The 26,380-nt window shown below is 41.5% G+C and overlaps 2 protein-coding genes and 1 long non-coding RNA gene across 3 annotated transcripts in view; 2 read left to right on the plus strand and 1 right to left on the minus strand.

Annotated features, from left to right (window-relative positions):
- The first annotated feature begins 6,163 nt into the window (after positions 1–6,163).
- On the plus strand, positions 6,164–11,542 carry KRT27 (keratin 27). Its single transcript, XM_047759153.1, has 8 exons — positions 6,164–6,658; positions 7,283–7,365; positions 8,000–8,156; positions 8,437–8,598; positions 8,684–8,809; positions 10,358–10,575; positions 11,061–11,110; positions 11,229–11,542. Exons 1-8 carry the CDS (start codon positions 6,215–6,217, stop codon positions 11,369–11,371), a joined length of 1,383 nt encoding a protein of 460 aa, XP_047615109.1. The 5' UTR covers positions 6,164–6,214; the 3' UTR covers positions 11,372–11,542.
- The window catches only part of LOC125115234 (uncharacterized), a 108,948-nt gene continuing 88,944 nt past the window's right edge, over positions 6,377–26,380 (minus strand). The window contains exons 3-4 of the long non-coding RNA XR_007132011.1: positions 18,492–19,045; positions 6,377–6,547 (exon numbers count right to left, since the gene is read on the minus strand). This is a non-coding gene — a long non-coding RNA (uncharacterized LOC125115234). The remainder of the gene's footprint in view (positions 6,548–18,491; positions 19,046–26,380) is intronic.
- KRT26 (keratin 26) lies at positions 18,511–25,142 on the plus strand. Its single transcript, XM_047759157.1, is given in 9 exon segments — positions 18,511–18,999; positions 19,712–19,794; positions 20,579–20,747; positions 20,849–21,010; positions 21,096–21,206; positions 22,101–22,227; positions 22,230–22,317; positions 23,788–23,855; positions 24,988–25,142. Coding segments are annotated over 9 exon segments (1,404 nt in total). The 5' UTR covers positions 18,511–18,558.

The following is a 26,380-nucleotide window of genomic DNA, read 5'->3' on the forward strand; positions in this document are numbered from 1 at the left end:
ATAATCAGGGTTATCTCTGGAAAGATCCGCACAATAATCCTCATGACAATGACTTTTTTCTAGAGCAGAGATTGGCAAACTTCAGTAAAGGCCCAGATAATAAATATTTTAGGCTCTATTTCAAACAATGCTCGACTCAAACAATGTAGCAGAAAGCAGCCATGAACAATAGGTAAGCAAATAAGCATGACTCTGTTCCAATAAAACCTTATTTATGGACACTGAAATTTGAATGGCCAAGCATTTCAGCATATCATGAAATATTATTTTTCTAATCTTTTTTTCCAGATATTTAAACATGTTAAAAACCATCCTTAGCTCAGGGGTTGTACAAAAACAGGTGGCAGACCAGATTTAACCCATCAATAGCTGTTCCAGAACTTAAAATCTCATAAGGTTGATGCGTGTGTGTATCTTTCTGGATCAAAATGTATAGTAGGGATTTCCAGCAAATTTTAAGTTCCATAAAAGAAGAACGGCTCTCAAATTTCTCTAATATGTGGCTTGATTCTAATAAGAAGCCCCAGTGAGGGCAGGAATTCTACCAGAAAACCCAAGAGTTGCATGGGGGTTCAACGAAGGGGGGAAGGATGGAGTTTTTACAAAAATCTTGAGCCAAAGGTCATTAAATGAAGCAAACATTAGAAATTCACGGGGAAATCATCCCTAAACCATATAATGTGTAGGACCAGTGGCGTAATTCGCAGGGCTCAGTGCAAAATGGAAATGTGGAGTCCCTGGTTCAAAAATCAGGAAAAATTGTCATTAAAGGCACTAAAATAAAGATTTTTCTTTCTGCCATGATACTCTTGACTTGTCCTGGTTTGGGGGTGGGGTTTTTGGCCATGTCACATCACTCTAAGTCAATAAAAATTAAAATTATAAGTTGTCATAAACTTTACCATTCATTTTTATAAGGTGGAATGCCAATTTTAAATCCAAATATAAGAACATTTATTTAAGTGTACACAAACTATAGTTTGTGTATCACAGAAATTACACAATTTGTATTTTATAACCTGTACATGCCTATGTACTTTGTTCTTAACAAAACAATGCGTCAAACAAACTCAACAATTTTTTTTTTTTTTTTTTGGCTGCACCCATAGCATATGGAAGTTCCCAGGCCAGGGATCAAATCCACAGCACAGCAGCAGCCCAAGCCAAAGTAGTGACAACACCAGATCCTTAACCTAACACACCACAAAAGAACTCCAAGCTCAACTAGTTTGTATTTACTGACTTATTTATTTAGTCTTTTCAGGGCTGCACCCACCGCAAATGGAAGTTCCCAGGCTAGGGGTCGAATAAGAACTGCAGTTGTCGGCCTACACCACAGCCACAGCAAATCAGGATCTGAGCCACGTCTGTGACCTACACCACAGCTTACAGCAACACAGGATTCTTAACCCACCAAGCGAGGCCAAGGATGGAACCTGTGACCTAATGGCTACTAGTCGGGTTCATTACGGCTGAGTTATGACGGAAACTCCCTTGGTAGTCGCTTTCAATTTAGAAACTCGTCCTTCGGTTCTGAGTGTACAGTAGCTTATGTTTATAAAACAATCATTTCTCCTTCCTTTATTTCTGGATGACCTCCTTTTTTGCCCACCCGGTTTTGGGCCATGCCCGAAGCAGTAGAAGTTCCCAGGCCAGGGAATGGAACCTGCACCCACAGCAATGACCCAAACCATGGCAGTGACAACACCTGATCCTTAACACACTGAGCAACCAGGGGACTCCTCTGGAAGGCCTGCTTAAGATGGTTCTTCATGGGTCAGGCCTCTAATTTTTTAATCTTTTCTTTTATCTATCTTTTTTGCCCTTCGTCCTGCCCTTGGGGAGGTTTTTTAAGTTTATTTTCCAACCAATCCATTGACTTTCAGTTGTGGAAATTACCATTTATTTATTTATGTGTGTGTGTGTGTGTGTGTGTGTGTGTGTGTGTGTGTGTTTAGGGCCCCACCTACAGCATATAGAGGTTCCCAGGCTAGGGGTCCAACTGGAGCTGCAGCTGCTGGCCTACACCACAGCCACAGTAATGCCAGATCTGAGCTGTGTCTGTGACCTACACCACAGGTCACAGCAATGCCAGATCCTTAACCCATTGAACAAGGCCAGGGATCAAACCTGTGTCCTCATGGATACTAGTCAGATTCTTTTCCACTGAGCCACGACAGGAACATCTGGAAGTTAACTTCTAATTCCAAGCCTCGTTCTTGTGCTCTGCTGCTCAACTTTAATGATATTCTATTTATATTTCAAATATGCTGTATTTTTGTTACATCGAAGGGTCTAAATTATAAACAGTTTCTTTTTAAGTTTTCCTCAGCTTCCTTTATCGTCTGTTTCCCAAGTACTATTTTTTGCTTCTTTCTTTGAGTCTTTGTCTTTTGCATTGGAGTATTTTTCAGTATAAGGTGACCTTTGAAATTCTGTTCATCTTAAATATTTGAAAGTTCTGGGTATGTGTGTATGTACTTCACTCCAGGGTGGTTGTGCAGAAAGCTTCCTTTTGTGGAAAATACTCAAGCACCGGTATCCGAAGGCCTTTTCTCTAGGATTCTTCAGCTTCTCTAGAAAATGACTCAATAACCAGAGCTGACCACATAATTTGCAGGGTCTACTGCAAAGTGAAAATACTGGGCTCCTTGCTCAAATTCAGGGAAAAAGCTCAATTAGAGGTACTGAGGTATAAATATTTTTTCTTTAAAAACATGTTATCACTTATACAATAGAAGTAATAATGATACATATATAATAACAGAAACCTATAAATTGCACAAAAACATTTTTGATGTCCTCATTTTATGTAATGCAATAAATTATAAAGCTTTATTAATGCTATTTCTTGATTGATCAACAGAATTTTTTTTCTGGCTTGCTTTTCTGCAAATTCACTTCTAATGTAGCTCATGAAAATTTAGATTTTTTTTTTCCCTTTTTAGGCCTGTACCCACAGCATATGGATGTTCCCAGGCTAGGAGTTGAATCAGAGCTGCAGCTACCCACCTACACCACAGCCACAGCAACGCAGGATCTGAGCTGCGTCTGTGACGTACACTGCAGCTCGCGGCCACACAGGATCCTTAACCCACTGATCAAGGCCAGGGATCAAACCCGCATCCTGCGGATGCTAGTCGGGTTCATAACCCACTGAGCCACAATGGGAATTCCCCAAAATTCAGATTTTTAGCAACTTTGTTTTCAGTCTATATATTGAAAGTGATGTTAGTCGTCCTTGACAAATACAGGATCTGAGTATCTCAAATAATCTCAGATAGAAGAACAACTTGAACAAAGACCAAAAGGAGAGGGGGAGGAGAGGAGTAAAATAAAAGAATGGACAAGTCACGTAGGTAGAACCCACATCAAGAAAAGGTCTTAAATGTCAGGCAAAGAAGCCTCATCTAGCCTACGGCTGGTAGATTTAAACTGGAGGAGAGCAGAGAAAGGAAAGAAATACTGACCACATATCACTGACAAGCACAGTGGTTTTGCATATTTAACTACCACCTGATAGCCTCCGAACAACACAAGTAATGTTTTCATTTTAATAATGAAAAAACAAGGCTTGGCGTGGCTCAGTGGTTAACGAACCCGACTGGCATCCATGAGGAAGCAGGTTCAATCCCTGGCCTCGCTCAGTGGGTTAAGGATCTGGTGTTGCCCTGAGTGGTGACGTAGGTCGCAGACATGGCTCGGATCCCGTGTTGCTGTGGCTGTGGTGCAGGCCGGCAACGACAGCTCCAATTTGACCCCTAGTCTGGGAACCTCCATATGCCACAGGTGCGGCCCTAAAAAGACAAAAGACCAAAAAAAGAAAAAAGAAAAGAAAGAAAGAAAAGAAAAACCAAGGCTCAAAGAGAATGAACTTTTCATTAGTGCCACAAATAGAAAATGGCAAAACTGATTTATGAATGCTGATAGATCTGACTCAAGAGCCCAAGTTCTTTCAATGGCAGGAATGCTGCTGTCCTTCTACCTTGGCCTCCTGACCTGCCTACTGATCTTGACACCAAAAAATCCAATTAAGGATCTAATAATTGACCTGGAAAAAATGATGGTAACAAGCAAAAAGAGAAAAATGCTTCAAGAGAAACGGCAGAAGTAGATTCTATAGGACCTAGTGAGCTTACTGGATAGAGCTGGTAGAAAATGACAGCAATTAAATTTTTTCTCAGTCATCATGAGATGACTCAGGATTGAGTTATTCCACCAACAAATAACAAAGACGTAAAAGATCAAAGTGTGATGACAAGGGGATTGAATGTTGAGATCGATGTGTTGACAGAACATCCAAGTAGAAACGTCTGATAAGCATAATGAGGCAGGTGTCTAGAAAGGGGAAAAAGCCATCGTTAAAGATGCATATTTAGGAACCATTATTTGAGTGGATAAGCAATGAGATCCTGCTGTATAGCACAGGGAACTATATCTAATCACTTGTGATGGAACATGATGGAGGATAATTCGAGAAAAAGAAGGTGTATATGTATATATGCATAACTGGGTCACTTTGCTGTACAACAGAAATTGAACATTGTTGTAAATCAACTATAATAAAAAAAAAGAAAAAGGAGCAATTCACAGAGAGCCAAAACCACAAAAATGAGTGCACTCGCCAAGGGAAAATGGGTAGGGGATAAAAAAGCACCCAGTACAGAATTGTGAAGCACGTCAACACGTAGCCCACTCTTTCAGAAGCTATGAATGCAAGAAAGAAAAGGAGCAAACAGAGAGGGGCTATATTCTCAGAAAGCAATTGTTTGAAACTCAGTTAAGACTGGGGTAGTCAGTCTCATTATGTGTCCAAGAGGGTACAGGAGAAGAAATATGAAAAATGATGACTGGATTGGAGATGCGGGGTCATCAGCAACCTCTGCGAGATAAATTTTAATAACATGGTGGGACCAAAATCCAGGAGTGAGTAGGAAGTAAAACGTGAAGGAAGTGAATGTAGTGATTTTTTCTAGAAGGAATGAAAGGAAGAAATGTAAAAACACAAGAAATCTAGAACTAGAAAAGGAAGGAATTCCCTGGTGGCTCGGCAGGTAAAGGATCCAGCGATGATATCACGGCTATGGCTCAAGTTCAACCCCTGGCCCAGGAACATCCACATGCGCTGCAGGCGTGGTCAAAAAAAAAAAAAAAAAAAAGAGAGAGAGAGAGAGAGAAAGGAATAGAAAGGGAACATACAGGCCACAGCCTAGTCCCCTCATTTTACAGATGAGGAAGCTGAGGCCCAGAGAGGTTAACCAATACCGTTATTTAACCTGGTTAGCAACAGAGCTTAGACAGAAAACTAATAAAGATGGAACAGTAACCCAGGAGGGATAAGGATCAAGGGAAGACTTTCTGCCTCCAAAGAAGAGTCCACTTAATCCCTGAATTTTCATGTAGCACCTTCTACCATGAACCCATGGTCTTGAAATCAGGTTCACTATATCCCAAAGAAGAATCGTGATTATCCATAGAAATCCAGAACTATGACGGCTCCCTTACTGGAGAAAATGCAGTGTTGTTGGTTTGAGCAAAGAAAAAAGAAATTTGTTTATTGCACTTTTTTATTCCTTTTTTTTTTTTTTTTTTTTGCTTTTTAGGGCCACACCCACGGCACATAGAAGTTCCTAGGCTAGGGGTGGAATCCGAGCTACAGCTGCCAATCTACACCACAGCCATAGCAACATGGGATCCGAGCCTGGTCTGTGACCCACACCACAGCTCACAGCAATGCTGGATCCCCAACCCACTGAGCGAGGCCAAGGATCGAACGAACCCACATCCTCAGGGATGTCAGATTTGTTTCCGCTGCACCGCAACAGGAACGCCACACTTGTTTTTATTCTTATAGGAATTTTATAGTCCTAAAGCCTGGAAGACACCAAGGATTACTCATTCTACATTTGAAATGCATCACGGTAATAATCCTGATAATACGCCTCCCTTGCCCATTTCAGATAACAAATAACCCCAAGGTAACTCTCCACCTACAGAAATGGACACAGTAAGGTAAAGGCATCAATCTAAGGGGAAAAAAACCACCTAATTACGAATAACTCATGGTGAGCTGGCAGACACCACTTTGCTATGGGTAGCAGAGTTCATCAAGAAACACCCTGATGATGTGTATTTAAAGGCAAACGACACGGTTTGAGGAGGACACTTGCCATCGGAGCTTCACTCTAGGGCCAAGCGCGGCAGTCCGGACACCATGTCTGTGCGTTTTTCTCCTGCATCCAGACGCCTCGGTTCTTGCGGGGGAGCAGGCTCTGGGCGGCTCTCCAGCGGGGGAGCGGGCTTTGGCGTTGGCAGCGCATGCGGCGTGCCAGGCTTTGGAAGCAATTTCTCGTGCGCCTTTGGGGGCAGCTCATCGGCTGGAGGCTATGGCGCGGGGCTGGGCGGAGGAAGTGCTTCCTGTGCTGCCTTCACCGGGAATGAACACGGCCTCCTTTCCGGCAACGAGAAGGTGACCATGCAGAACCTCAATGACCGCCTGGCCTCCTACCTGGACAACGTGCGCGCCCTGGAGGAGGCCAACGCCGACCTGGAGCAGAAGATCAAGGGCTGGTATGAGAAATTTGGACCCGGTTCTTGCCGCGGTCTTGATCACGACTACAGTAGATACTTCCCGATAATTGACGACCTTAGGAACCAGGTAAGAGAGGTCCTGTCAGGAAGGTTAACACTCAGTAAGGGTAATGAGCCACACACGTGTGCATAAGCTATCACAGACAGCAAGGCTTTGCTCTCAGCTTCTAATTTTCAGCAGTTTATGTATTAATATTCAAAAATAATTCATATTTTTATTCCCCAGTGGCTCAACCCGTTAACGAACTGGCTGTGGTCACTCCTGTGGCTTGGGTCCCTGCTGTGGCAAGGGTTTGCTCCCTGGCTGGGGAACTTCCACGTGTCTTGAGCCCTGCCAAAAATAAATAAATAAAATTAAAATTAAAATAATTTACATGAAAATTCTAACCTTCGAACATGGCTCACCCATCATCTGGTATGAGGATTCATGTTTATGTTTTAATTGTATTAAAATATCAAACACTGCTCCATGTTTTCCAGCTATAAATGTATAAGCTTTTCCATACAAAGAGTTTTTTTAATGGGTGAGTGGAGAGTACAAGAGGCAGTACTTAAATTTTCCATTTCAAGAATCGTCTGATTATTGGAGACAGATTCAAAAAAAATATTAATTTCATAGTAGGGTTTATTTCAATGAAATCAAATTTTTAAAAAATATTTTCTCATTCTTAACTAACTCTCCATTTATCAGATAATTTCTGCAACGACAAGTAATGCCAGCATTGTCCTGCAAAATGATAATGCAAGACTCACAGCTGATGACTTCAGACTAAAGTAAGTGGAGCTAAAAAGAAACCAAAAAAAAAAAGTCACCTAAGCATTTCCCTCTTTTATTTAGGCTATTTGAGGTTAGCTCAATTCTTTGTTTTGGTTTCTTTGTTTTAAACCAAATGCATACTAGAATGACTAGCTGGATTATATGGAGTTCCCACTGTGGCTCAGCGGGTTACGAAGATAACATAGAGTCCATGAGGATGCCAATTCAATCCCTGGCCTGCCTCAGTGGGCTAAGGATGCAGCCTTGCCACAAGCTTAGGTACAAATTGCAGATGTGGCTCCAATCTGCCCTGGCTGTGGCTCCAATTCCACCCCTGGCCTGGGAGCTTCCATATGCTGAAACTGCAGCCCTAAAAAACAAAACAAATACACAAAGAAGAATGACTAGCTGGATTGTGTATTTTATTGGGAAATTGAGGGATTGACACAAATGAGTGTCAAGATCCTTGGAAAGAGACTTTTGAGTATTCCCATTCTCTGATGTCAAAGAAATTTATTTTCTGTATTATGAATAATCTACCTGAAGCTTTGAGTGTGTTTTAACAGTTTGACTTGAAAGCTTAGTTTCGAGTTTTAGAATGACCTAAAAAGGGAGGACGAATGTGATGAAGGTCTCAAATACTTTTCGAAGGTTTGAAAACGAACAGGCCCTCCACCAGGGCGTTGACGCGGACATCAGCGGTCTGCGCCGGGTGCTGGACGAGCTGACCCTGTGCAGGACCGACTTAGAGATTCAGCTGGAGACCCTGAGCGAGGAGCTGGCTTACCTCAAGAAGAATCACGAGGAGGTAGCTGCTCTCCTCCCCGCTTCCCCCATTTCACAGCCTGCCTTCCTCCCAAAATTTAAAAATGCATTTCAGGTGGCAAATCGAACACCTCGAATCAACATTCAAGAAGGAGCTTGTCAATTTCTCCATATGGCTTAGATTGTTTGAAATAATTCTATTCACCCCACCCCCGTACCCAAATCAAAAAACCCTAACAGAAGTTTCTAACCATATGGGTCGTGTCTGACTGCCTCCTTTAAAAACATTCACATCCCAACTTGGTTAAACACATTTCTTTCAGGAAATGAAGGCGCTGCAGTGCGCAGCAGGAGGCAACGTGAACGTGGAGATGAACGCGGCGCCCGGTGTGGACCTCACGGTTCTGCTGAACAACATGCGGGCGGAGTACGAAGCCCTGGCCGAGCAGAACCGCAGGGATGCGGAAGCCTGGTTCAATGAAAAGGTAAAAAGAGGGTCAGGGCGCGCTGCCACAGTAGCAGCGGGTGCTGAGGCAAGCCTCGCCCTAACAAGACTCCGAACGTCTTCAGAGCGCTTCGCTGCAGCAGCAGATTTCTGACGATGCTGGCGCCACCACTTCAGCTCGAAATGAACTGACTGAGATGAAACGGACTCTTCAAACTCTGGAGATTGAATTTCAGTCCCTCTTAGCGATGGTAAGTGAATATTCCCCCCCCCCCCCCCGCCAAAAAAAAGCTTTGCTTTGCAAGTTGAGAAAAAACTGAATTTCCTGCCACTTGATATTAACTTTTATTTTTATCCTCTCATTATTATGCTCCAAATAAAACATACTTTCCTTTTTCACAGCAGAATCCTCTTTGCCTGGGAATTAGACCAATATGCTAATAATTGTGAAACACTGGAAATTAACAATGGTTTTGAGGTACTCGAAAATAGTTTTTGCCCTCCCAAGTCAAAAGATCAAAAATCACTGTCCATGAGGTGCAAAAATACCTTTGCTTCTAGCTTTTGGCCACTTAATTGGAGCACTGACAGGTTCCTTTTTAAGTGGCATAAACAAAATAGAAGCATGAAGGTTGCCTATAAAGCAAGATATGCATGATGAGGATAATAACCTTTCTCATTAAGGGTTTGCCCAGCACTTTCACCCACGTGAGTCCACAATAACCCTGGGGCTTGGGCAGAGCAGATTTTATAATTAATGTCATTATTTCCAAGAGAAGAATCTGAGATACAAAGTTAAGCAATTTTTCAAGAGTCCCACAGTTGGATTCGAAGGAACCAGAACTTCTCTCCACATTTTCTAACTCGCAAGTATACTTTTTCCCCTACAGCTAATCAGGCTTCAGGAGAAGCTATACATGTATGCAAAATTCTTGCAAATAAAAGGGTAAGACACTCTCATCTTCATTCCACGACAGGAGAGAGAAACCCTATCTAAACCCAGCTGTGGGAGAAACCCTATCTAAACCCATTTGACTTCACGAGCCAATGAACTGAATGGGTTAAAACCTAAAAAGATCATTCTCTTCTTGGGGTCATTCTACTTCTGGAAAGTTTATGCAGCTCACTAGAGGATTACTTTTCAATGGAAGAACTATTATCCTCATGAGACAAGGCTGTCACATGATTACAAACGAGGGAGCGAAGTGTAGGGGGACTTTTATTACTGGAAAAAGTGGCAAATCGTGCCACTCTACAAGCACAGGCTATATAACAGGGGGCAGATCTTTAGACTGCACCCTAAGCAAAAACACCCACACTTTTCTAACCCTACTGTGGGTATGAGTAGCATTCACCACCAACTGTGTTATTTTCAAATAGACTAAAAATATCTGGAGGATGGGGGGAGTAGGGATGGACTGGGGGTTTGGGGTTAGCAGATGCAAACTGTTACATATAGAACAGATAAACAGGGTCCTGCTCTACAGGGCTGGGAGCTATATGCGATATCCCGAGATAAACCATCATAGAAAAGAATTTTTTTAAATGTATACATATAACTTAATTACTTTGCTGTACAACAGAAATTAACATGATGTTGTAAATCAACTATACTTCAACTAAAAAAAAAAATACCATGACATCTAATAAGGGCAACCATTGATACTGAACAGGAGGAAGGTTTCAGGTGCATATGACTATTACGTAAGGATAGCTCTTAAATATCTCTTAAGTGCTTTGCTGTATCCTAAAAACACACTGTGATGTTTTCTACTCAACTCTGTCTTATCGATCCACAGAAACACTCCCTGGAGTGCTCCTTGAGCGAGACGGAGGGCAACTACTGTGCGCAGCTGGCCCAGATCCAGGCTCAGATCGGGGCCCTGGAGGAGCAGCTGCACCAGGTCAGGACTGAGACCGAGGGCCAGAAACTGGAGTACGAGCAGCTCCTGGACATCAAGGTCCACCTGGAAAAAGAAATTGAGACCTACTGCCTCCTGATAGATGGAGAGGATGGGTTAAGTATTATTTCCATTGAGAAAACTATTTTAAGGTTATTCAAGTTTTTTGATGGAGTTCTCACTGTGGCTCGGCAGGTTAAGAACCCAACAAAGTGTCTCTGAGGATGCGGGTTCCATCCCTGGCCTCTCTTGAGCAGTTAAGGATCCGGTGTTGCCATGAGCTGTGATGTAGGTTGAAGATGCAGCTGGGATCTGGCATTGATGTGGCTGTGGTATCGGCTGGCAGCTGCAGCTCCATTTCAGCCCCTAGCCTGGGAACCTCCATATGCTGCAAGCGCAGTCCTAAAAAGTCAAAAAAAAAAAAAAAAAGACGTTTTTGAAATCAAGTACAATGTATCTGTGATCTGGGTCATGCTTATTACCTAAACCCCTTCTAGTGTTAAAAATCCAACCATCTCCCATCTTAAATCATTCATCTTTACTCCGTTTCCTCAGCAAAACACAGAGTGAAATAATTAGTACAAACTTTATATTTCTACAGCTCTTGCGTTAAATCAAAAGGCTATGGAGGACCAGGAAATCAGATAAAAGGTAAACAAAAGCTGGGATGAGCATTAGGTGTTTACTTGTCTATGTGTCAGATGATGAGTTAATTATTTTCCCCTTTGTGAATGTGATAAATTCTCACAATTCATATGCGTCATTTTAGATTCCTCCAAAACCATCATGGTTAAAACAATTGTTGAAGAAATAGATCCTCGTGGCAAAGCTCTCGCATCTAGAGTCCACGGTATGGAAGAGAAGTCCACCAAAGCCAGCACCATGAAGAGCGAACCACGGGTGCCTTCCTGAGCCCCAATAGGATGAAAATATCAAATCAAAGCTAGCTTCCTAAATAAGGCCCTCTTGTCTTTCCGCTTTTCTTACAATTAACTAAAACAAATTATTTTTAGAGTAGTAACAACATTTCTTTGGCTTTCTCTGTGGTGGTGTTTCAATAAAAGTTCTTCCTGTTGCAAGCCATCCTCACTGGTTCTGGTCAATCTCTGCATTTTTTTTTTTTTTTTTTTGTCTTTTTGCTATCTCTTGGGCCGCTCCCGAGGCATATGGAGGTTCCCAGGCTAGGAGTCGAATCGGAGCTGTAGCCACCGGCCTACGCCAGAGCCACAGCAACGCGGGATCCGACCCGCGTCTGCGACCTACACCACAGCTCACGGCAACGCCAGATCGTTAACCCACTGAGCAAGGGCAGGGACCGAACCCGCAACCTCATGGTTCCTAGTCGGATTCGTTAACCACTGCGCCATGACGGGAACTCCAATCTCTGCATTTAAATATACCCCCCAGTGGGAGCTGAATTTGTTTTCAATCTCTTCTCTTTCATGCAGTGGTCTTCACAAGTTAGGAGTACATTTAACGGGCAAACTAGTTCATGTCTTTTTCACATCTTGGTAAAATTTTAGACCTTCCTTCCTTCTTCAATAAATACTTGTTGAGTACACACTAAACAGCAGCAATGAGAATAAAATAGTTAATAAAATCCATCTGCTGAGTGCAACGCACTCATAGAAGTGGAAATAAAGAATTGAAGGACCGAAAGCTCCTGCTGTGGTGCAGGGGGTTAAGAATCCCACTGCAGCGGCTCAGATGGCAAAAGAGGTGCAGGTTTGATCCCCAGCCCAGAGCAGTGGGTTAAAGGATCCAGCATTGCTGCAGCTGTGGCATAGGTCACAGCTGTGGCTCAGAATCAATCCCTGGCCTGGGAACTTCCATATATGCCCTGAGTACAGCCATGAAAAAAAAAAAAAAAGGTTTTTAATTGAAGAATCAGAAATAAATAGAGACTAGAACGACAATAGAAAAGATCAACAAAAGTAAGAGTTGTTTTAAAAAATTGACAAATCTTTAACAAGAGAAAAAGAGAGAGGACTCAAGTAAAATTATAAATGAAAGAGGAGACATTACAACTGATGCCTGAAATACAAAGGATCATAAGAGAATATTAGAACAGTTATATGCCAACAAACTGGATAATCTTGGAGAAACTAATAAATTCCTAGAAATATACCACCTACCAAGACTGAATCATGAAGAAATAGAAAATGTGAAGAGAGTAATAATGAGTTAGGAGACCAAATTGATTAATCATGAACATCTCAGCAAAGAAAAGCCTAGGACTAGGTGGTTTCCTCGTGAATTCTACCATTTAAAGAAGAATTAGGAGTGCTCTTATGGTTCAGTGAGTTAAGCTGCAGGATACAAAATCAACATTTTAAAAAAAATCAGTTGCAGGAATTCCTGTTGTGGCTCAGTGGTAACAAACTGACTAGCATCCATGAGGATGTGGGTTCAATACCTGGCCCTGTTCAGTGGGTTAAGAATCCGGCATTGCCATGAGCTATGGTATAGGTTGCAGATGCAACTAGGATCTGGCATTGCTGTGGCTGTGGTATAGGCTGGCAGCTGCAGCTCCAATTCAACCCCTAGCCTGGGAACTTATGTATGTGGCAGGTGTGGTCCTAAAAAGACAATAAACAAACAAACAAACAAACAAATAAACAAAAATAAAATCAGATTGTTAAAAAATAAAAAAATCAGTTGCATTTCCACATACTAACAAAGTATCAAAAAAAAATTAAGCAATCGCATTTACAATAGCATCAAAAAGAATAAAATACTTTGGAACAAATTTAACCAAAGAGATAAAAGACTGGTACACTGAAAACTAAGAAACATTAATGAAAGAAATTAAAGTAGACACAAATAAATGAAAAGACATCCATGCTCACAGATTGGGAAAAATTAATATTGTTAAAATGTCCATACTACCAACATGATCTACAGATTCCAACAATCCCTATCAAAATCCCAATGGCATTTTTTATAGAAATAGAAAAAAAATCCTAAAATTCATAGGGAAACACAAAGACTCTTAGTAGCCAAAGCGATTTTGAGAAAGAACAAACCTGGAGCTGGCACACATCCTCATTTCAAAATATATTACTACATTTAATGTACAATGATTAAAACATTATGGAAGATATACAAATGGCCAATAACCCATGAAAACAGGCTCAACTTCACTCATCACTAGGGAAATGCAAATCAAAACTGCAGCAAGATACCATCTCATACCCATGAGAGTGGCTACTATCAAAAACATAGAAAATAACAAGTATTGGTGAGGACGTGGAGAAATTAGAACACTTGTGCCCTGTTGGTGGGAATGTAAAGTGGTACAGCTGAGGCAGAAAACAGAATGGCAGTTCCCTAAATCATTAAAAATAGAAGTATTACATGATCCAGCAATTCCACTTCTGGGTAAATACCCAAAAGAATTGAAAGCAGGGTCTTGAAGAGATATCTGCATAGCCATGTTCCCAGCAACATTAGTCACAACAGGAGTTCCCGTCATGGTGCAGCGGAAACGAATCCCACTAGGGACCATGAGGTTGCGGGTTCGATCCCTGACCTCACTCAGTGGGTTAAGGATCCAGCATTGCCATGAGCTGTGGTGTAGGTCGCAGATTTGGCTCGGATCTGGCGTTGCTGTGGCTGTGGTGTAGGCCAGCAGCGGTAGCTCCGATTTGATCCCTAGCCTGCGAACCTCCATATGCCCTGAAAAGACAAAAAAGACAAAAAATTAAAAAAGAAAAACAAAACAAAACAAAAAAATTGGTTACAATAACTAAAACCTGAAAGCAGCCCAAGTGCCCATCAACATATAAATGGATCAGTACAGTGTGGCACATACATACAATGAAATATTATTTGGCCTTAAAAAGGAAGGAAATTCTAACATATGCTACAATGTAGACGAACCTTGAGGACATTTTGTTAAGTGAAATAAGCCAGTCACAAAAAGGCCAATACTGTACACATACCTGATTCCAATTAGACTAGACAAAATGAAAGAGACAGAAAGTAGAAGGGTGGTTGCCAGGGGCTGAGAGGAGGAAGAAATAGGAGTTATTTTTGTGAAATATGTGAAAGCAGTTATGGAGATGGATAGTGGGGGTACAACATTATCAGTGTATTTAACACCCCTGAACTGCACACTTAAAAATGGTTACATGATAATTGTATGTTCTGTCATTTATTTTACTGCTATGGCTAAAAGCAGATGGCTGTATAGCACAGGGAAATCTACTCGATAACCTACATGGGGGAAATAATATGAAAAGAAATGGATATATGTATAACTGCTTTACTTTGTTGTATGCCTGAAATTAACATAACTTTGCAAGTCAACCGTATTCCATAAAAAAAAAAAAAAAAAGGCAGTATGGTACTGCTATAAAGACAGACACAGACCAATGGAACAGGATAGAGAGCCCAGAACTAAAGCCACACATATACAGTCAATTGATCTTTGCCAAGGGAGCTAAGGACACATAATTGAGAAAAAATAGTTTCATCAACAAATGGTGTTGGGAAAATTGGATATCCACACGTAAAAAGAACAAAAATGGACCCCTGTCAAGAGAAGGGATTTAAGGAGTTTCTGCTGTCGTGCAGTGGGTTAAGAATCCAATGGCAGCTGCTGAAGTTGCTTTGGAGGCACCAGTTTCATCCCCTTCCCCTAGGCACAGTGGGTTACAGGATCCAGCATTGCTGCAGCTGCAGGGTAGGTCACAGCTGTGGCTGGAATTCAATCCGTGGCCTGGGAACTTCCTATGCCATGGATGCAGCCACTAAAAAAAGAAAAAGAGAGAGAGGAGGGATTCAAACAAACAAACAAACAAGCAAACAAAAAAACAACTACTAAATGCATTCTAACTCCAATCAGTCTGAAATTAAGCAGTTGTCAGAAGTCTACTTTCCAAACAAACCAGGGAAGCCATTTTGTGGAAGGAACTAGCACATTAAAATCTAATTCTCAGAAAAAAACTGGGAATCTACCAACAAAACAAATCTCATTCATGTTCAAGAAATGTAGAATGTGAATTTTAAACAACAGCAAAAGATATCAAAGCACATTTTGAAACTCAGCACCACATTTATCAGGGGGACAATTAGAATAAGATTACATAAGGAAAAACTTTATCCTGAGATAAGCAGACATTAACAAGGCATGACTTAAAGTTTGCAAGTCAGTTATTTTTGAGTACCTACAACTTGCACATTGTACCAACGTGCAACCGAAAATATGCAGAATAATGAATGTTCTAATACCCAATGGAGTCTCAAGAAATGATCATGAGATGTAGCTGAATATGTGTTTCAAACTATGAATAAAATAACCACTGTCAGGAAAGAAATAGAGAAATAGAAAAGGCCTAGAGAATCAGGCAACTTTACCTCCCACTTCCAGAAAAGCACAGCTAAACTCTTGTAGTAATTATGGGTTTGGAGGAAATCTATGATTTAAAGAACTCAAGGAGTTCCCACTCTGGTACAGTGGGTTAGGAATCCTATTCTGGTTGCAGCCACAGCTCAGATTCAGTTCCTGGCTGGGAACTTGCATATGTCATGGGTGCAGCCATTTAAAAAAAAAAAAAATCAAGAGATTTGCTCTTATGAGTAAATAGATAACAATGTTTCATTGAGTCAAGCGTCCTACATTCCAGCCCTGTTATAGAAATGCTTCATGATCTGTATTGCCACCTAGCTTCAGGGCCAACTCATCTCCAAAATGATTTTAATAATATATGTTTAACTTACTACGCCAAAGATTGTAGGTTAATTAGTATTTATAAACTATCTAGAGATAAGTAGATTAGGTTAATAACACTTTGCAGTCTCATGATACCTCTTATCCAAGTAACTCAAGACTTACAAACTATTATACTGATGACGGGCTCCTGTTTTTCTCTTTGTTTTATTCATGGGAAACATGGGCAAAAGGTTAACATTTTGACCAAGTCACTACAAAATCGTAGCAAGTCTCCAAATATGAGCTGCATCTCTTAACTTATCATGCATTGGTCTAAACATGTACCAATGGTCGGAATTACAGTTTTCCATTAAATGTTTTTCAATATTTTGAATCAAAGACATGGATTTTTCTGGATTCTGGTCCACCAATCTTTTGGAGAAAATAATCTTTTACATATGTAATCTTACTTTTTTTTGAGATATGTGATTACAATAATCTTACATATCTTTTCGAGAAAATAATGCTGGATGTTTTTCAAAGCATTCCCTATCCGCACCATTGAGAAATCTCACTCAAAAAAACTACTCTTTGAACCCATAATCAGTTAACCAGTCAATGTGGACCATTATAAGTTTTAGAAACCTGACCCTATCTGATATGTCCACTCTATTATAATAATTTAAATAATTACATTTTACAAAATGTTTATGCCCTTCAGACTGTGTTATAATCATTAATTACTGGAACAGTTCAACCCGCATTTGAGACTCTTTAACGTTATTATTTTCATGCGCCCAACAGGGAAAAGAAGCACAACCACACAGGGTACTTCTCAGTGGCATCAAGGCAAAAGAAAGAAGAATCTACTTACCAATGACAACTCTTCTTCCACTGGAGTACCATAATGACTGGTTTTCTAGGTCGCGATGAAAGTACCCCTCTTTTCCTATATTTTACTCCCTCCTCGCCAAATATGAATCTCACATCTCAACATAATTCATGCCTTAAATACATAAATTTAAGCTAGAAAACATGAAATAATATTTTTGAGGTAGAAAAATGAACAATTTGGAGACTCAGGAGTCAGTTGAATGGACATTCTGTTTCTGGACTAAACCAAGAAATCTCTATTCAAATAATTTTCTGTCACTGCCACATTCTCATTAATTTTAGTTAAATTGACAAGCAAATTCTACAGAATTTTTAGTATTTCCATTTTCAACTTAAAAAATCAGTGAAAGAGGAGTTCCCGTCGTGGCGCAGAGGTTAACGAATCCAACTAGGAACCATGAGGTTGCGGGTTCGATCCCTGCCCTTGCTCAGTGGGTTAACGATCCAGCGTTGCCGTGAGCTGTGGTGTAGGTCGAAGACATGGCTCGGATCCCGATCCCGCGTTGCTGTGGCTCTGGCATAGGCCGGCGGCTACAGCTCCGATTTGACCCCTAGCCTGGGAACCTCCATATGCCGCAGGAGCAGCCCAAGAAACAGCAAAAAGACAAAAAAAAAAAGGAGTTCCCGTCGTGGCGCAGTGGTTAACGAATCCGACTAGGAACCATGAGGTTGCGGGTTCGGTCCCTGCCCTTGCTCAGTGGGTTAACGATCCGGTGTTGCCGTGAGCTGTGGTGTAGGTTGCAGACGCGGCTCGGATCCTGCGTTGCTGTGGCTCTGGCGTAGGCCGGTGGCTACAGCTCTGATTGGACTCCTAGCCTGGGAATCTCCATATGCCGCGGGAGCGGCCGAAGAAATAGCAAAAAAGACAAAAAAAAACACAAAAAGACAAAAAAAAAAGAAAAGAAATCAGTGAAAGAACTGCCACTACCAAAGGATCACTGTATATTGAGAGGATCCGATTTTAATACGAAGAAAACACTTAATAACACATGAAAAAACTGGGTCACTTTGCTGACAGCAGAAATTGGCAGAACATTGTAAGTCAACAATAAGTTTTTAAAAAATAAGATGCTAATGAATACATTTACCAAAATAAATATAAAAAAATGCAAAATAACACATGAAAAATGAAGATGCTCCATAAGCATTTGCAGGACAAAAGCAGTAGACATTGTCCATTTGAATTATGAATCCTTTGTTATACAGGAGGGGGAAAGCTAAGCTCTATCCCAGAGGTCAAAAAGACATACATTTACTCATATTTAATTTTGATTTTGAAACTGATTTAGTATCACTCCACCTGGTACCTTTTTCATACACAAAGGTATCCTTCGGGCTGCTTTCCACCTACAGACTGGACACTATTAAAAATCACACAATTACAAAAAACAACAATTAGCATGCGAGAAATACTTTATTACAGATTGACAGAGTTAAGACTAAAATGACCTACTGAATCCTATAAAAGGCCAGGGGAGTTACCTTCCACGGATGGTGTGCTTTGGCTTTGCTTCTCTCTGAGAAAGGGTCGCTTGGCTGTGCTGCCGTCATGCCTTTTCCAATTTCTAGTGGATCCAGGCGCCTCTGCTCTCCAGCGGGTGCTGGTCGGTGGTCTGGCGGAAGAACAGGCTTCAGGGCTGGGAATGCATGTGGCGGGTCGAGAGCAGGAAGCAGTTTTTCTTGTCCTCTTGGGAGCGTTTCTTCTGGAGGAGGTTTCTATAACGGTGGTAGAGGGTTGGGAAGTGGCATCTGTGTTGGTTTTCTTGGAAAGGAGCACAGCCTCCTCTCTGGGAATGAAAAGGTGACCATGCAGAACCTCAATGGCCGCCTGGCCTCCTACCTGGACCATGTGCGTGCTCTGGAGGAGGCCAACGCTGACCTCGAGCAGAAAATCAAGGGCTGGTATGAGAAATATGAGCCTGGTCCTTGCAGGGGTCTGGATCAAGACTATCATAGATATTTCTCAGTCACTGAAGATCTTAAACGGCAGGTAAGAAAGATGGATACTTTGATGACAGACTTTGGGTGGGCAGAACCTAAAAAAAAGACAGTAGAAACCGAGCTTAGCAAATTTACATGATGTAGAATTTGCTCACTCTACACTTCTAGCGCTTACTTAGTGCACTGCCAGCAATGAGAATTTGTAGAAATTAGGAGTTTCTGTTGTGGCTCAGCAGGCTGAGAACCCGATATAGTGTCCATGAAGATGCTGGTTCGATCCCTGACTTTGCTCAGTGGGTTCAGGATCTGGTGTTGGTGCAAGCAGTGACGTAGGTCACAGATGCCGCTCAGATCCAGCATTGCTGTGGCTGTGCCACAAGGCTTGGTTGCAGTTCCATTTCTACCCCTAGCTTGGGAACTTTCATATGCCACAGATGTGGCCATAAAAAGAAAAAAAAAAAAAGAATTTGTAGAATTAACTAATGAAAGAGAAATCATTTCCAAATAGATATAATTGCTTCATTGATCTTATATTTAGCTCCTATTTTTTGATCAGGAGTAATAAGAGTGTCCGTGATTGGGAAAGCTTATGCTCTTAAGCTTTGCCTCTTAAGCTCTGAAGAAAATCCAGGTTCCTTTAATGTAGAAAAAAAATGATGCTAAAATAAATGCTTGAGGTTAAGAAGATAAGAATCACATTTAAATCTGAAGTTTCCCTTGACTTTGGACACTTAACATTTTGCACAATCTACCCTCTTTAGATTACTGCTGTGACCTCCTGTAATGCCAGTGTTGTTCTCCAAAAGGACAATGCCAGACTGACTGCCAACGACTTCAGGCTGAAGTAGGTGAAAACAATGTAACTCATTATAATAAAAATACTACAGTTGGAGTAGCGAACAGAGCTTTTGCTTTAAAAACCTACCTGTTTTTGACTTGTGGTTGCCAAGGCTGGAAGAGGGATTGGGAAGTATGGGATTAGTAGATGCAAACTATTACATAAGAATGGATAAACCACAAGGTTCTACTTATAAAGCACAGGGAACTATATTCAATAACCGGCAATAAACCATAATGGGAAAGCATCTGATAAAGAATACATATATATGTATAAATGAACCACTTTGCTGTACAGTAGGAATTAACACATGTAAATCAACTATACTTCAATAATTTCTTTAAAATAACAAACACGTTTTATAAAATAAGACTAGAGCGGTGAAGAAATTAAATCAAGGAAGCCATGATAAAAAGTAATCATAAGTTCTCCTGTGGCACAGTGGGTTAAGGATCCAGCATGGTCTCTATAGCGGCTTGGGTCACTGCTGTGGCACAGGTTCAATCCTGTATGCCTCAGCCGCAGCCAAAAAAGAGCGATCATAAATTTTAAACAATGTTTTTATTCAACTGTTAAGCACATTGGATGCCAAAAATCAACCCTGAAGAAACAGCTCTTTCAACTATTTAGAAATCAGTAGGTATACCAAAGAGTTTCCTCGCTTTGCTGTGGGCATATACCCCAGGACTGTGTACCAAACATCACCTCTTTCGCTATACAAAACCTCCGAGAAACTTATGCTTTGGACCTGCCTATCATTATAATTCTCAAGCATTTTAACAACCTCTAGGTATGAAAATGAGCTTGCTCTGCGCCAGAGCGTTGAGGCTGACATCAACGGTCTACACGGAGTTATGGATGAGCTGGCCCTTTGTACCACCGACCTGGAGTTACAGTGTGACGCACTCCGTAGGGAACTGATGTGCCTCAAAAAAAATCACGCAGAGATAAGGAACCCCGCACTGTGGCTCCAACCAGTATCCGATCGCCTTCCTCAAGTCCTCTGTGTGAATATCCGTCAGACGTCTACTTTGATCATTAATTCAGATCCCTTTTCCAGGAAATGAAAGTCCTGCAGTGTTCAGCTGCAGGGAATGTGACTGTGGAAATAAATGCAGCCCCGGGAGTGGACCTCACTGTTCTGCTGAACAGCATGAGGGCTGAGTACGAGGCCTTGGCCGAGCAGAACCGCAAAGATGCCAAGGCCAGGTTTCACCAGAAGGTACGTCTGTGGCAAGGCACACACCAAGGGCTTGTTCGGGAGACCACTGAGCGGGTCACTCACTCGTCTGACAATTATGCTTCAGCAGCAGATTTCTGACGGTGCGGGAGCAGCCACGACAGCCAGAAATGAGCTGAGGGAACTGAAATGCAATCCGCAAAGCTTGGAGATAGAACTTCAGTCCCTCATGGCCATGGTTCGTAGGAATCAGCATTGCTTTGAATGAGTGTGTGTGTGTTAAGTTAATACATACATATATGCAAATATAAATATATACCTAAATATGTACTTGTGTATAAAACTGAATATACATGATTAATTACATACAACTAAAAAGTATTAGACATAGACATAATACATACCAATGTCCATAAATATTACTTCTGACTCTATAATCCCAAAATTTGAAAAAGAAATTTTTTTTCAATGGAGAGAAAAATGTTGGTTTGGGGGTGGGTGGTGGGGTTGGGCCAAATCCACAGCATGCAGAAGTTCCCAGGTAAGGGACTGAACGCATGCCACAGCACTGACCTGGAGCTACAGCAGTGACAACATGAGATCCTTAACCATTAGGCCACCAGGGAACTGCCTCAAAAATTGTGTGTGTGTGTGTGTGTGTGTGTGTGTGTGTGTCTTTTAGAGCTGCACCTTGGTTAACCATTGAGCCACAACGGGAACTCCAGAAAATGATTTTTTACAACCTGGCTAGGGAGGTCTGGTTGTGGCACAGCAGAAACAAATCCGACTGGTATCCATGAAGATGCGGGTTTGATCCCTGGCCTCACTCAGTGGGTTGGGGATCTGGCATTGCCTTGAGCTGTGGTGGAGGTCACAGACATGGCTCGGATCCCATGTGGCTGTGGCCAGCAGCTATGGGTCCCATTCAACTCCTAGCCTGGGAACTTCCATATGCCTCAGGTGCAGCCGTAAAAAGAAAAGGAAAAAAAAAAAAAACCTGGCTAATGCTAATTTTCAATGAAAAAGATTTAACCCTTGTACAAGTATTTCTTTCCACCTTGAGAATGTTTAAAAACTAGAAACATGTCATTTCTCTGTTACACAGGCAAGTCTTGCTCTGTTCTTCTTTCAGAAACATTCCTACAAATGCTCCTTGGCTGAGACAGAAGGCAGTTACTGCCTTCAGCTCCAGCAAATCCAGGAGCAGATTGGGGCTCTGGAGGAAATACTCCAACAGATTCGAACGGAAACCGAAGGCCAGAGCTGGAATATGAACGGCTTCTAGATGTCAAAATATTTTTAGAAAAGGAAATTGAAACATATTGCAAATTAATAGATGGAGGAGAAAGGTAAATATCCCCTTGTGAAAAAAAATGAAGCTCACATCCTAGAATTTCCTACTCTGAAGAGCGCGCCTTGGGAATTTATTACTGCATCCAGGTGAAATGAAAAGAGGTAGTCAAATCGAATTTCTATGTATGTAATGTGTTTCTACCTATTAACATAGGAAACATTTAAATATGGGATGCTGAACGATTCCTGTCCTCCAATTAAGGAGGAAAATTGCTGTCTGTGATTCAGTGTTGAGGCACATGTCTTCTCACGGGACATTCAGCTTTACTGTTGCTTCACTAGTTATTGCACATGTACCCTGGACTAAGGGGGTTATTATTACATTTGAAAAGATGAGGAATGAAGAAATAGGAAGATTTAATTTGGAGAGGTCACCAGAGCTTGTTAGCCAAGAGCCACAGCTCTGGGTGTGAGTCACACCTCTAAGTGAAATTGAGCATAGTTTAATCTCTTTCAACCCCAGCTGCCTTATTGGTAAAACTGACAACACCAAAAATGTTCTTATCTCCTCTTAACCATGGCACTCACTTTGTAGGTAAAATGCATGCATCGATGGCCTGCACACAAAAGGTAGTTGGTAATTAGTGGCTCTTACTAAATGTTTACTCGTGGAGTTCCTGTCGTGGCACAGCGGAAATGAATCCAACTAGGAACCGTGAGGTTGCGGGTTCCATCCCTGGCCTCCCTCAGTGGGTTAAGGATCCGGCGTTGCCATGAGCTGTGGCGTAGTTTGCAGATAAGGCTCGGATCTGGTGTTGCTGTGGCTGTGGTGTAGCCCGGCAGCTGTAGCTCGGATTAGACCCCTAGCCTGGGAACCTCCATATGCCATGGGTGCGGCCAACCCCCCCCCCAAAAAAGGGAAAAAACAAACAAAAAGAATGTTTGCTCGTGGTCACACCATGAGTCAGTAACAGTATGCATCCTCCAAAGCCAATGTCAACCCTCGGGAGCCTGTTCTCCTAAGAACCCAACAGTGATTGCTTCCCCTTGAGGCCAAAGCACTTATTAACCCAACCATTTTTCACTACTCTCACAGCACCATTCATGTCATGTTATAGACAACATTTGACATGCATGTGCTTTAATTTCTTTTCAAAAGCGTAAACTGCTTGTATCTTTGCTCTATATTTTTTCCAGCACCCAGCCAGAACCTTCTGCATGGTAGGTCCTCTAAACATGTTCACTGGCCAAGTGGCTGACTGAAAAGTCAGAATGAGAACTGGGAATCCTTATCATGCTGTATATGCTAATATCTGCCTCAAGGAAATTTCTGATTATAAACGACCACTTAATCTCTTCTTTCACTATACTGAAGTCATGAAAATCTTACTAATGTCTCTTAAACATAGGAGGAATTTGAATCTTATTGAAACTAGAACTCCAAAACTTTTATTCCCCATTCATAATTAGTTACAAGCTCCCTAATGAAAGTAAAAAAATGCAATAATTTTCTCTTCTCTTCACAGAAAAAGCAACTCAACATGTTACAAATCAAAAGGACGTGGGCCCATAAATTCTGAAAATCAAGTCAAAGGTATAGAAGTCTCTCTTTTTTTTTTTTCTTGTTTTTTAGGGCTGCACCTGTATCATATGGAAGTTCCCAGGTCAGGGGTCTAATCTGAGCTACAGCCGCTGGCCTACACCAGAGCCACAGCAAGCACAGGATCCAAGCAGTGTCTGTGACCTACACCACAGCTCACAGCAACGCAGGATCCTTAAACCACTGAGAGAGGCCAGGGATAGAACCTGCAACCTCATGATCCTCGTCAGGTTCATTAACCGCTAAACCACAAAGGGGACTCCCTAGAAGGCGTTATTATTTAATGTCACTCTTTTAAACTCTAGCAATCATATTTAAAAAGTCACTTACTTGTAAACCAAATAAAATTGTTTCTAAGTTTAATTCTAGTGCATGAAGGGATAATGGGTCATTGTAACAGTTCTTAATATTTGTACTTCACATTGCTGTTGAATAGAAGTGTTCAAATTACGAAGTTACTTTGCAATGGCTGTGGCGTTGGCCGGCAGCTGTAGCTCAGATTCCACCCCTAGCCCAGGAACTTGCATAGGTTGCAGGTGCAACTATAAAAAGAAAAAAAAAATTATGGAGTTACTGAAATAGGGAATCAATTCCCCCAGTATTTTTCTTACTTAGAACCTATTCTTTTCCCAGTTTCAGTGGTTTGATAGAAGAGCTACTTTATTTGAAACTGCAGAAATAGGGCAAGTTGGTGTTTAAACGAAGATATTACTTGTTCCAGGCCTGTACTTCCCTGACAAGTTTTAATCTGTGTTTCTCTTAAGACTTCGAATACCCATTGTTCTGAAAACGAAGGTAGGTACAAGAAAGACAGCCCCAGGCCTTGCTAAGCACAGCCTTCAAACACAGTATTATATCTTAATTTACTGCAAACTTTCAAACACTGGGTTTTTAAAAAATTTTATTGGAGTATAGTTGACTTACAATGTTGTATTAATTTCAGGCGTACAGCAAAGGTGATTCAGTTATACATATACATATATCCGTTCCTTTTTCCCATATAGGTTATTACGGAATGTCGAGTAGATGTCCCTATGCTACACAGTAGGTCCTTGTTAATTATCTATTTTGTATGCAGCAGGCAATAGTTAATTGAGCACTCAACGCGGCGTTTATTTTATTTTAGACTCAAAAGAAGAAACTGTTGTCAAAACAGTGGTGGGGGAACTAGATCAGCTCGGCAGTATCCTTTCACTAAGGGTTCATTCAGTTGAAGAAAAATCCCCTAAAATAAGCAGCATTACAACGGAGCAACGAGTGCCTTCTAAAGTCCCAAAATGAGAGGGGGGGAGTTATTTTTTTTAAAAAGTCTCCCTTCGCAAAATTCCATTGGCCAAACAACCCAAGGAAATCACTGCTTTCTGTTCTTCACGATAAAAGGGTCAGAATGCGTTTTCCTTCTCTTCCCTTTCTCTTGTTCTTTGCATGTAACTCTTCTCAGGAACAGGAAAAATCTTGCTCTGTTCCTGGATTTTGTTTGTACTTAGGGAGCCATTTTAGCCTTTACATTAAAAATGTTTCTGTTGATTTCTTCTTCTTAGTCTTCTTTTTATGGCTTTACCTAGAAGTTCCCAGGCCAGGGGTTGAATCCCAGCCGGGGGCCTGCACCAGAGCCACTGCAATACCAGATCCAAGGAGCAGCTGCAGCCATGCCACAGCTTACAGCAACACCAGATCCTTAACCCAGTGAGTGAGGCCAGGGATCGAACCCACATCCTCACCAAGACAACCTGGGGTCCTTAACCCACTGAGCCACAAAAGGAACTCCTGTTGAGTTATTTTGATAAGTCTGGTGCTTCTGAATTTCTGAACTGATCTCAATGTCACTGTACTAAGGATATGCTAATAAAATTAAGTGCACTTAATTTTATTCACTTACACTCACTCATGACGGAAATTCGCTTACGGTATATTTACTTTGGTTCGTGAGAGGATGAATTGGAAAGACTGCTGGCCCTAATCTCTGGTCCCAAATCTGTTCTTGATTAACTATGTAAATGACTAGTTCTCTTTGGGTTTGGGTTTCTGGGGATGTAATCGAAGATTATACTCATTGAGCATTAGGATTTGTTCAACCTAATATTGCCTCTCCTACAGTGGCTGATCAGCTAATGTTAATTTGTTAATCGGAATCTGGAGAGCTGCTTTTCCACTTTGCCATACATGTATCTGTATCTCTCTGCCCCTACCGTGGAGGTAACTAAGCAAATTTAGATCTGCATGGCTCAAGCCTGAGGTGGTTCTCCGTCTTGCTCACATCCTCCTGCACACAAGATCCTGACCAGATTATTTTGGAACGTGAAGCTGGAGACAGCGGCCCGGTGCTAGGCTATCGGTGTTTATTTCATTTGAGTGGTGAGGCGAGGAACCCTGCAATAACCTAGATTTCCACTGTGCAGGATAAGGTATCACTAAAGGGTATTTACAGCACATGTAAATACAAAGTGGCCCATAAAGTAAGTCAATTCTATTCCAATAAAAAAAAAAAAGTGGCCCATAAACTCAACCTCACCATCGCT

This window comes from Phacochoerus africanus, chromosome 14 (genome assembly GCF_016906955.1).
Source record: "Phacochoerus africanus isolate WHEZ1 chromosome 14, ROS_Pafr_v1, whole genome shotgun sequence".
Lineage (NCBI taxonomy): Eukaryota > Metazoa > Chordata > Mammalia > Artiodactyla > Suidae > Phacochoerus > Phacochoerus africanus.

Bases quoted from the DNA above. Each gene is read 5' to 3' on its own strand.
- KRT27 (XM_047759153.1), top strand. From the start codon at position 6,215: ATGTCTGTGCGTTTTTCTCCTGCATCCAGACGCCTCGGTTCTTGCGGG. The intron at 6,659-7,282 runs GTAAGAGAGGTC...TCCATTTATCAG, and splicing joins TTGACGACCTTAGGAACCAG to ATAATTTCTGCAACGACAAG. The intron at 8,157-8,436 runs GTAGCTGCTCTC...CATTTCTTTCAG, and splicing joins TCAAGAAGAATCACGAGGAG to GAAATGAAGGCGCTGCAGTG.